At 37.2% G+C, this 12,206-nt stretch overlaps 1 protein-coding gene across 35 annotated transcripts in view; it reads right to left on the reverse strand.

Annotated features, from left to right (window-relative positions):
* HUWE1 (HECT, UBA and WWE domain containing E3 ubiquitin protein ligase 1) overlaps positions 1-12,206 on the reverse strand; it is a 104,428-nt gene that overhangs the window by 78,286 nt on the left and 13,936 nt on the right. For 29 of the 35 annotated variants that reach the window (XM_087888668.1, XM_087888660.1, XM_087888646.1 and 26 more), the window contains 5 exons: positions 8,185-8,255; positions 6,459-6,557; positions 4,704-4,910; positions 4,067-4,219; positions 565-627 (listed from right to left, as the gene is read on the reverse strand). In XM_087888668.1, coding sequence (XP_087744794.1) covers positions 565-627; positions 4,067-4,219; positions 4,704-4,910; positions 6,459-6,557; positions 8,185-8,229 — 567 coding nt within the window. In that variant the 5' untranslated portion in view covers positions 8,230-8,255. Of the gene's footprint in view, positions 1-564; positions 628-4,066; positions 4,220-4,703; positions 4,911-6,458; positions 6,558-8,184; positions 8,259-12,206 lie in introns of all 35 variants that reach the window. The other 6 variants (XM_087888663.1, XM_087888670.1, XM_087888662.1 and 3 more) reach the window with 1 other exon arrangement.

Consider the following 12,206-nt stretch of genomic DNA (forward strand, 5'->3'; position numbering starts at 1 on the left):
TACCCACTGATTTTGTCTAAAACAACATGCTTCACCTCAAAGAACAGCCATTTCAAAACATAACACTATTCTCCTCATTAGAAAAGCAACTCCAGCAATTTCCAAATTCCTAAGATTGCAAAGGTAGGATTTCTACCGATTCAAGGAATTAAAAGAGCTACAGGGAACAGGAAGAACACCCAAAAATTTCTATTCAAGAATATTCAAAATGTCCAAACTTCCTATATTGTGCACTGCACATCCTCAAAAAAAGAATATCACATATACCAACAAACAGACTTTCAGTATGTGAACATTGGGGTCAAAGTCCCTTATTATTATACATTATTTTAAGGGGAAACCCTTATAAATCCCATTGTGTCATTTTTATTTCGTGTGTATGTATGTATGTATGTATGTATGTATGTATGTATGTATGTATGTTCTGATGGACTCTGTCCATTAGAAAGACCAGCTCTGTTTTCCACAATAGCAAATACTCATGTACATAAAACAGCAACTATGAATCAAGCCACCAAATGTAGTGGCAGAATAGTAAGGGGAAGATCAAAATGCAAGACTTACCAGCATGTGCAAATCTCTACAACATTCTGCAAGGCCAAAGCCATTCTCCTTGCCACCCCAACTCTATGAGACAAAAGGATGGAATCATTAAAAATGAGTTAATTCAAAATTCTAAAAAAAAACTCAAATGCATATACTAATATATTAAACGGTTAAATAAAAGTATTTTAGTGTGCTCATTTACTGCTACATATAAAAAGAAAGTCATGATTGTTCGTTTTCATTTAAACCTCATGTTTCCTTTATATTGTCTTATTGTCAAAACTAAATGACAAGTTCTGGATAATGCTCAGAAAGCCTACACTAATGAATCTTGGCTCCCAAACCAAGACACTACCAGAATTTGGAAAGACACCTTTCCACACAAACACAAAAAACTATTGATTACTACTGAATGCAGAATTGTCAGAGAATATAGAGAGACTATGCAAAAAAAATTTCACATGCAACAGAATTTCAGGGAAGCCATTTTAGACAAACCACATTTCTATTCAGTAATATTTAACATTCTCTATAAAGAAACAGGAACATAAAAGCTCTGTATACAAACTACAATCAAAGGTATCTGTGTTCATTTGCCCTCAGAGGCACTAGAAGTCTGGTGAATCACTGGTTCATTCATCATAGTAAGTTATAATGTGATTTTGCTTTTTGTTTAGTGTTTCATATGACCTCACTTATTATGGGCAGTTCAGCATCCTCTATTATTTTTTTTTAAAAAAATTTCAGTGTGTGAACCCAAATGCAAAATTAAAAAATACAATTGATTGGGTTTACACATTTATGCTTGCAGAAAAAGCATCAATTGGTAAAATTCATAAAAGCAAGACAAATCATGTTACTGTTTTCAGAGATGCATGAACTCAGTCAATCAAGCCAAGGCCTCTGCCTTTAGAAAGGCAATTTATGTACTTTCATTTCCCCTTTGGAACACACATGCAAGTCACTGATATTGTAGCCATGGTTAATTAAGTACCAAGAAAAATAAATTATATGGCATTCAAATCATCTTGATGCACATAATTATATGGGGGGGGGGAAATGACAGTATACAGCTTTGGAATACTTTCCAATTATGAACCATTTATTTGTTCCATATTCTGCTCTAACAGTTGCTTCCTGATCATCATACATAAATGAGATGACCTGATATAATCTTAGTTAAGTCTTTAAAAGCTATCCATAATTTGTTGGGATCAAAAGTAAAAATCCCATACAATATCCCATTCATGTAATAAAAATGATAATCTTTTTTGGAATTTCCTTGCTGCTTCATTATCCATTAAAGTTTAGCAATGTGATTTTGGGGTATTTTTGCCTTTTCTGAATCCACTTTGTGCATTTGATAATACTTGTTCCATGTACTGACCATTACCTTAACTCGCATGTGAAACAAGTGTAATTGTTCAGTAATCTGAACATTTCTTAGAGCTGCCCATTCTGCTACTGGAATATAAATCGATAGTTCCTAGTCCTTCTGTCACTACTATGTTTTCCCTATTTGCTCATAATTGTAATTAATTATATCGAAGATATTTTTCAAAAGCAACCAGACTTTGTTTTTCCTTGAAGACATTTTGCTTCCCATCCAAGAAGCTTCTTCAGTTCTGATGACTGAGAATGTCCAGAGACATTCAACTGTATTACTTTGAAAGATTTTACACAATAGATTTTTCATCTATTTGTTAGCAATGTTTTCTAGAACTGATTTAACTTGTTTCCAAAATGTCAGGCATTTTTATTCAGTGATCAAAATTCAGTATGTATCACCGACCTTGGTATTCCCCACCCCACACACACACCCCTCTGTGGATCTTTACCTTGTCTTTCACCATGATCATTTCTATACAAAAATATCATTTCCTACAAGTTTTCTTCAACAAATATAAAAATAAATATCCTTCACATTTGACTGTTATCTTCACTTTCTTTACATTGCTTATATAGATATAAATTCCTGCCACTTTTTGCTCTCAGGAATTCAGTATTTAGTTCAGCTGATTTTCCTCTTGCTTTTTGCTTTCTCTCTTTCTTCAACTATTTTTAATGTATCAGCTAATCATTATTTCATGTTCTTTTTCACTTTTTGAGATTTGGAATTCTTTTATTGACTTGGATTTTTAATGTTAATAGGTCTTAAACTCCTGATTCTATCAAATCTGATCCATTACACCTATTCTTTACCATATAATCATAACGGATATGGCTCAAGTTATACCCTGTCAATGTCACTTCCTTTAAATTATAATTTTGTAAGGTGCAATTAGTGCCAGGACTTTGTTTTGCTGACCAAAGAAACCTGCTGTATCATTGCTTGCAGAGCATGTTGTTAATTTATTTTGGTGTTATCTATCCTGTGTAGAGTTAAGTTGTTGGTGGAAGATAACTGCTAAATACATTAGAATGTTCTTGGCAGAACTGCTTCCTGCTTCATTCTGATCATAGAAACCAATTTTATTAACATTCAACTCCTCTGATTCTGTGGTTGGAATACAGACTTGGATAACTGTAATACTGACCAGCTTGCATAGGATTTAACTTGAGATCATGCAGTCATTTTGGCAGTTGCATTCAAACATTGATTCTGACACACTTTTGTTAGAAATTATGGCTATTCTATTTCTGGTAAGATTTTCTTATCTGCAGATCTGATACTCTCTTGACATAAAGTGCCCCCATCTAGTCCATTTCAGTTCACAGAATATCAATGTTCAAATCCTGACACTTTGTCTCTGACATTAAGTGGCCTTGGTTTTTGGCCTTGATATTCTGCATATTAATGGTGTGCCTATCTTTCCACATCAAAATGTTCTTTTGCCCCTGCACATAACAAGAGCTAAACATCTTTTCAGCTTTATTGTTGCCACATCACAAACACCAATGCTATACATATCTGCCCTCTGATCTTCCCCAGAAGCTCACTAGATACTTGGGGGTGAAACTTAAGATGAAGATGAAGCGGCAGATTCCTTGTTGAGTTCTTTATGAACTTTTGTGTAGGCAAATAGCCTAGCTACACATTTTCATTTTATTCAATAAACACATTCTCTGCAAGAAAAGTTCTAAATCTAAATTCAGGAGATCTTCTGACCAGGGGAATCATTTCCCAATATTATGCTGACAAAGTCCTGATTGTGAATGTCTTACTTTTCTTGGCAGAATATTGGATTGGGTTGCCATTCCCTACTCTAGCAGATTGTATTTACTCTGGTCTATGATCTGTCTGTCATGGATTAATTCTTTATTGCCTCCTTTGCCCAAATGTGAAAGAATCCACATTTCAGTTATAGCAGCAAAAAGGAAAAATGTGTCAGACGACACAAATGATATAAATCCCTACAATATCCTTCCTTCTGATTCAACAGATTTTCCTCAATAACTGACACTTCCAACCCTTAAAATAGTAACGTTATTGGTATTTCATATACTGAGCCATAATTAAAATTTCAAAAGTTAACATTAGGTACTAGACCATGCTTGTTCTTTTTTTGTAGCCTCTTACCTCTGCCAAATGCTGCAGCCGAGACAGAAGAGGCATCCTCTTGTCAGAGCCCAGACGTGTGATGTAATTGGAGCGTTTGCTAAACACATATAGTAAGTTTAGCACAGCAAGAACCACTTGCATGTCAGAGGATGCCAACAGCGTTGTTAGGTGCTAGATGAAGCCAGGACAAAATAATCAATATATAGAGAAATTATGATCAATAACAGAAGCTTTATTTTTCCCATTTAAGTGTGACATTGTCTCCTGTCCTTCGTTTGTGATATGATTGCAGTATTGTCATTAAGAGAAATTCCTAATTAAAATTGTTTTCATTATGAAGAGAACATGTAGCTTTAAGTTACTACTCCCATTTAGTTACAACTGGCTGAATACTGGCTGTATACAGACTTTCTGAATGAAAAATTAGCAGAGCACTACATGAAACACATTGGCTACGGTAAAGAATTACATAAATGCAAACTATTTAATTTCTAAACTCTTCAATCAGCTTCTTTTCCTCAAGAAAACGGTATCAAGAATTCTGTTCCAAACAAAAGTGCCTTATTAAAGCCACAACCTGTTAAAGACTTCACATTTGAATTTTATCGCTATCCTATTTATTCAAATCTATTCTGTTTCAATAGCAGCATGTCACCTCAATAGAGCTGTATAGATGACGAGAAAAGCTGTATTCTATGAGCAGAGCAGTGAAGTTCAGCACTGACAGCAGCAGGGCCTTCAGCTGTTCTCTCTCTGGCCGATCACACACTAGCATCCATGACATGTTCTCCACAGTCTGTCCAGCATCAGCCAGGATGCCATCAAATCTGTCGAGAAGGTCCACCCAGTGGTAAAGTTCACACTGAAAGAAGACAAAAGCATTCAGAAGACAGACTATACACACTGTATAGAATACAGGCACTTACCACAGGTCTCTGGGTAAAAATTGTTGGTTATCCCACCCACAGTACAGGTAGACCTCACCTTAACATCGACTCCTTGAGATACCAAAGTTATGATGGCGTTGAATGAGGGGAATTTACACATCCTTGTAACTGTGGCTTTCATAGCATGCCCGCATAATGTGATTGCCATCTGTGACCTTTGCTGCTAGCTTCCAACAAGCAAAGTCAATGGGGAAACTGGGAGCACATTGGAAATGGCAATCCTGTGACAGCAGGTTGCTGCAAAGGATTTGCTTAACAATGGTAACTGGACTGCTGGAACTGTTGTCATATGACACATGACGTCACACCTTATGACCATGTAGCCTAGCAATTGATTTCCCAGTTCCAATTATCATTGACAAGCAAGGACTACCAGTAACCCACAGCATCCTCCATTCACTTCAGCCAAATACACTAGATATGGGAACCAAAAAATTATGATCCCAACTGGGATCGCATTGCTAAACAATGCAATTGTTAAGTGAGTTGCATCTGGTTTTACAACATTTTTATTGTAGATGATACGCAAATCTTGCTATACCCATTACCTTTGCTTATTAGAAGCCCCTAAGAAGACTGCAAAGGGAAATCATGTTACCCCAGGACACTGTAGGTGTCATAAATATATCTCAGTTGCCAAGCACTGAGGCTCTGATCACATGACCCAGGGGACACTGTGATTGTCAAAAGTGTAAGTCACTTTTTTCAGTACCTTTGTAACTTCAAATGATTGCTGAACGAATAGTCATAAATCAAGGACTACTTGTATGAATTTCTTATGAATAGAATAGCAAAAACCCTATAGAGAATTAGGTGGTAACATTTATTTCTTGGCTCACAGATGAAACAACCTACCATATTTTTCAGAGTGTAAGACGCACCTTTTTCCCACCTAAAAGGGGGTGAAAATTTAAGTGTGTCTTATACACTGAATGTAGCCCCGCCTACCCACTAGCCCCCACCCTTTGGCCTCTGCCTCGCAGCAGTTACCTCCTTGCAAGCAAACAGCAAGAAAAAAACAGCTCCTTTCAGCTTCAGCACAGCCTAATTAACACAAGTTGTTTGGATGCCTCCCGACTCTCAGCTGATTTGCTCTCAGCTGTTTTGTGCAGGGCTCTGCTGCTTGCTGCAAAGAGGTAAATTGCTGGAGCAGATTCCCCCGCCCCTTGTGCTAATCAAGCTATGCTGAAAACGAAACTGATAGTAAATCTTGCTGTTTGCTACAATGAGGCAAAATTGCTCAGAGGCAGAGGGAGATTTTTTTTCTTCTTTTCCTCACCAAAAAAGGTAGGTGCGTCTTATACTCCGGTATGTCTTATACTCCGAAAAATAGGATAATTCCTGTCACAAGCTACTTATGATATATGTATGACACATGTAAATAAGATTTTTTTAAATCTTCAAAATAATAACACTATAATATTCCCATACATAATATATATATATTTGCCATCACCACATACCTTCCCAATATTCCATGTTTTGATCTGTTGGAGTTCCAGCAACAGCTGTTCATCATTGCAAATCTTGAGTTTGTCTATCAAGGCTCTGCAGTCTGCAGGCTAAAGACAGGATAAGATTCATTGTATAATATTGCTCCTTCATTGTTTGAGTGTCCTTTTTCCCTTCACCTTTTGGGCATGCAATGAACAGTTTCACATCAGCCACTGAGCCTGGATACTGCTGTGAGCTGTCAGCATATATTTATATGTCCAAAGTGAATTTGTTATTATTTAGTTTTTATTATCAGTATTTTAGGATTATTTTTTAATGTTGTCAGCCATCCAACATTAGAGCTGCTTGGCAAGTGGATGGCCATATAAAAACATGATGTAAATTAGTGACCTTGTGATTATCATTTGGTATAGATGAGGAGGGGGCAAGGGGAACCAAAACCGGGAAATGAGAAAGAATTCCAGGCTTGTTTCATACTGTTTTGCTGACTGATAGGAAGATGTACAGGAGAAGAACTGATCTTATGCAGTACTAATACTTGGCCCCCTTAAATGGAAAGGAATATTGCAAATTAGTAGTCCACCAAGGAGGATGCATGCATTTAGGTCATAGAGGAAGGGGAAAAAAGTTGGCATCTGAGCAGTATCTTTCTCTAGGAAAAGCTTGAGAAGGTTATTAAGCATTGCAGATTATGTGAATGTTGCCTTAACACTGAAAACTTGAGAACATGTTTACGGATGGGGGAAACAAACCAAATCATACATTTTAACTCTTGCTCCTATCCTTAACCTGGATTATTCTCTATGATATCCAAGAAGTCAAACATGCAGCATTTACTGGTCCCCCCAAATGACCCCAGAAAAAATATTTGTAAGGGTTCCCAAAACACACTAAATATCAGTTCTTATAACGAATGGTTCAGTGTTACTGCTAATTGGGCCCGTGTGACATTTCAGAGGAATCTTTGCTTCAAAGAACCTTCAGAAGAAACATTTCCTCAAACCTGTTTTGCAAACTAAGATTTCCTTACTCCTCTCAACATTTTCACCATTATAACTACAATGCATTATGGGAGAATCCTACAACACATGTGGAAGATGGCTAGCCCAAATCCCCTTGGCAAGTACCAGGGGCTCTCTCAGTTGAAAACTCATGTGTGATATTCCAGGGACCATTGCAGGAGGTTGTGAATCCAAGTCTCTCTGGGTCACTTGAAGAGGTTCCAAGGCTGGACAGCTACACTGGAAGGTATAGCTTTTTTCTATCACAGTTAGGTTTTCCAAGCTAGGTGACTTCAACAAACGCTGTAGGGAATCCTACTACCAACCAGCCTGGAAGCACTTCAATCAAGAGGGGAAAACTTATCCTATAACTTTGGACCAAAGAGATTCATGGCTCTTGAAATTACTTCATCAAGATAGATGCAGCATACGTCAAAAGTCAAGCAGGTTTATCTTAAAATCAATTTATTTCTAACACACAGAAACAAGTGGAAAAAAACCTGTTTTCTAAGGAATTTGTAATAAATAAGTGATTAGCTGTAAGCTGCATACAGTCACCCCTTGATGAGATGGGCAGCAAACAAATTTAATAAATGAAGAAGTATATAACCCAAAGTCATACCAAATTACTAGTCAAACTTTTCCCTTTAATCTCATTCTAGTATGCCACGTACATATTACAAGCTGTGCAATTTCTATGAGGAACTCAAAATGATAAAAAGATGGTACTTACAGCCTCGGTGGGCGTTTTCTTCAGCTTAGTTCGGTCTACTTTCATTTTTATTAGTTTTCCACTTTCCGATCCTGCTTGATGAACCAAAGAGAGTTGACTATCAGTGACAATATTTCAAATGGTTTAAAAGCAGTAGGCATATAACAGAACAAAAATGATTTTTAAAAAAATCTACAGAATTAGATCAATGTTTTCTAAACTAACAATACCCAGAAATGTGTATTTCAATGCCACCGTATGTTGTGCATTCTGGGAGCCAAAGTTGCCAAGAATGGGAAACGTTGGTACATAGAGGCATTCATGCATGAGTTCAAGGGATAAAACAAATTGCCAAGGATTCACATTTATTGTAATTTCTGTGTCTAGATTTCAAGATTTTTTAAAAACTGTAAATCTCAAATGCTACAAACTAAAAGGGCAGCCTTCAATGCAGGGGTGAAATGCTCCCGGTTCAGACTGGCTTGGGCAAGTAGGTAGCGATGGTGGCGGGCAGTTTGGAGAGCCGGTAGCAAAAATCCCTGCCCCCGCCCCCCATGCCCAGCTGAGCCGCACGATCATCAGAGCCCTTTTTTTCTTTTAAATGGCTCTCACGAGCCAAGCTGAGTTGCCTGCTAATCAGGCAACTCAGCTTGGATCGCCAGAGCCATGTAAAAGAAAAAAAAACTTTTTTCCTTTTAAATGGCTCTGACAATTGCTTACCTTAGCTGCTGGTCGCAACGCCTTGCTGTAATCCCTGCAATCCATTGCATCAGCAAGCAACTGAATCTCCCTGCCTGCAATCAAGCAGGCAGGGAATTGTGGACTTCAACTCCCAGAATTCCTCAGCCAGCAAAGCAAAGCTGGCTGAGGAATTCTGGGAGTTGAAGTCTACAAGTCTTAAAGTTGCCAAGGTTGGAGACCCCTGTTCTATTGGGTAAGTTTTTTCCCCCTTTGGGAGCTTAAAAAAAATAGTTAATTGGGGGTTTTTTTAGTTGTTCTTTTTTTAGACCTAGCCATTTAAAGTTTAGGAAGCTTTAAATTTAGCTGCTTTTATATAAAAATAAAAATAAAATAAAATAAAATAATATTGAAGACCCTGTTGTTCCGCCAGGCCGGGCTATCAACATAATAATTTTAAATTGGGGTATTTTAAATTTTAGGGGTTTTAAACCGGGCCAAATCTATTTAATTATTTTAATTTTTAATCATTGTTTTGTCTTGTGTTTTTAAATTGGCTGTACAGTGCCCTGAGTCCTTCGGGAGAAGGGCGGTATAGAAATAAGATGATGATGATGATGATGATGATGATGATGATGACGACGACTTGTGCAGTTTTCTGAGATTTAGTGTGTTTCTGTAGTGTTTCACTCTAACTACACAAACACACAAAATCTCACAAAGCTGTATGTGGAATTTTGTGTGTGTAAAGTGTGAAAGTTGTTTTTTTTTGGGCTTTTTGTGGCTGTGTGAGGTTCCTGCTTGTTGCAGGGCCCATTTTGGGTCTAGCACAGCTGCTTTTACATTGTGGGTGAGCCAGTTGTGTTGTGTTGTGTTGTGTTGTGTGTGTGTAAAGTGTGAAAGTTGGTTTTTTGGGCTTTTTGTGGCTATGTGAGGTTCCTGCTTGTTGCAGGGGCCATTTTGGATCTAGCACAGCTGCTTTTATATTGTGGGTGTGTTGTGTTGTGTTTTGTAGGTTAAAAAAGGACAAAGAAGTGACATTGACTTGGCCACACACACCTGACCAACAAGCCATGCCCTCCCAGTCACCTTACCAAGCCCCGCCCACTAATTAAGCCCCGCCCACAGAACCGGTAGCAAAAAAATTTTAGATTTCACCCCTGCTTCAATGTCATAGTTACTTCCCAGAATGCCTGAGTTCTAGAGACACTCCTTAAAAAAATACTAGGTGATTGCAGCTTAGTCCCTGTTTTTGCTGATTAATCAGCAATCCAAGAAGGGTGAATATAAAAAGTTAAACCAATAGTAAACATTCTAGGGAGAGATACGATAATGCACACTCTGAGAGTTTAAAGGACAGTTTTGTGGGTACCTGCACGTGCATGTACCTAATATTACTCCTCACATTTATGATCTATGAGCTTGTTTTGATGTGATGTGCACTTGCCCCAATGTTTTGCCAGATACTTGGGGTGTGAACTTGATTTTCATTAACTTATTTGGGCGTGGTGCATGCATATTTTATCTGGTGTTTCTTCCCCTTTTCTTTTTTCATATGGATGTGTGGTATGTCTGAAACTTTTAGCTTATATATTTCTGTAACATGGCTAATTTACCTTCCTGAAGTTGGCATTTAAGAAGGAAAATCTGAAAAATTGACATTTTGTTACAAAGTATAGATCCCATGGTATTCATGATGTATATATATACGACACTCCGCAGGAAAAAAAAACACTTAAAATTTAAAGTGGGTTCATGGACTCCCAAAGTCAGCATTGTACTATTTCCTCTGCAGCTTTCCTTATTTTACTAAGACACATCCTAGAGTGCTAAAATTCGGAGTTTAGTAGCATCTTTTGCAACTATTGTAACAAATTTTAATATAGGCTTTTAAACTTATGCCTTTTAATATCATTTGTCAGCGAGAAAAAGTGCTACCAGACTCCTTCAGATTTTTGGCTACCATACACAGATATCTTCCTACAATGCTACGACCTGCAGGCAAGTTTCTAACCAGGTTCTGGATATTCACTGAGTTCCAGGTTCATAGCACTTATCTTGCCCCCCCAAAATCTGAACTGGACAATTAGTCTTCCATTCTACAATAACATTTCTACTTTAAAATAAACAAAAGTCTGATGTTACTTATTTAAAAAAAAAAATTTGATAAGGGGATAGTGCTAAAAGGCAGAATTAGGAAGAACAAGTAAACACAGCAAGCTGGGAAAAGGGTATATTTGAACATATTAAAGTAGCAATCTAAACATATGAAAGTTAAGCCCAAACTGCTCAGTATTTTCAGTTTGATTCTACAGGCGTTTTCCTTCTGAGTCATAATATTAGGTCTAACTGGGAAAAATATGCTGGGACTATTATTGCTAACAATTGTTATTATTTGGTAACCTATACATAACAAACCAAATGAAATTAGGAAGAATGTTCCTGAAACATGAGAAAAAGAGTCAAAACATATGAAAACAAGATAGTAGGCTGAACCGAGCAGAGTTACTTATCTTCCTGGGTTTCCAGGCAACCTCAAGGTTGATCCACCTCCCTCTACTATCAGGGTTGGAAGTTTGATGTCATTGGGTATGTGATGATGGAGCTTAGAGGTCTCAGATTGCCTGCTCCTGGTATATTGTAACTGAATCTATCAAACTTTAAAAAATGTTCTAATCTACTCAACTGAATAAACCTAGAAATAATTTATTTTCAAACAAGAGGAAATCTGCAGTAGTGGCCAAAATTGTGGAAACCTTTTGGGAAAAGTGTATTTTTGAAGTCTGATGGCTAATAACACTTTTTTTTTTTTTTTTGGAGTTTCAAGATAATCATATTCCACTGCTGGAATGGCCAGGGAATAGCCCAGACCTTAACCCAGTTGAAAATCTATTGAGCTGACTAAAGAAACTTGTTAGTCAGAAGCGACCCAGCAATAAAACTCAGTTAATAGAAGCAATCCTTCAATCTTGGTTTCACATTATAACAGCTGCGGAAAAGACTTGGTTCACTCCATGGGAAGCCGTTGTAAGGCCGTAATTCATGCTAAAGGTTACCCAACTAAATATTAACTGACGTGATAATTTTTATATATCTCATTTTTCTATGGTGATAATTTTTGTGTATCTCATTTTTTCTACGTGTTTCACTTTTCTTCTTTATACTGTAACTGCTATTTCAGTGTCTTTTAGCATTTGCAAGTTTGTATACTTGTTTCCTCTGCAATACCCAATCTGTTTTCTACCATATGCATATATATATATAGAGATTTAGAAAAGAAACAGAACTCCAGAGGAGGAGTAAGCAAAAAAACGAAACAAAAACCCCACTGCATTAAAAGGGCAAAATAAAACCATATTTCTCAC

This window comes from Pantherophis guttatus, chromosome 2 (genome assembly GCF_059756535.1).
Source record: "Pantherophis guttatus breed Tessera chromosome 2, ASM5975653v1, whole genome shotgun sequence".
NCBI classification, from domain to species: Eukaryota; Metazoa; Chordata; class Lepidosauria; order Squamata; family Colubridae; genus Pantherophis; species Pantherophis guttatus.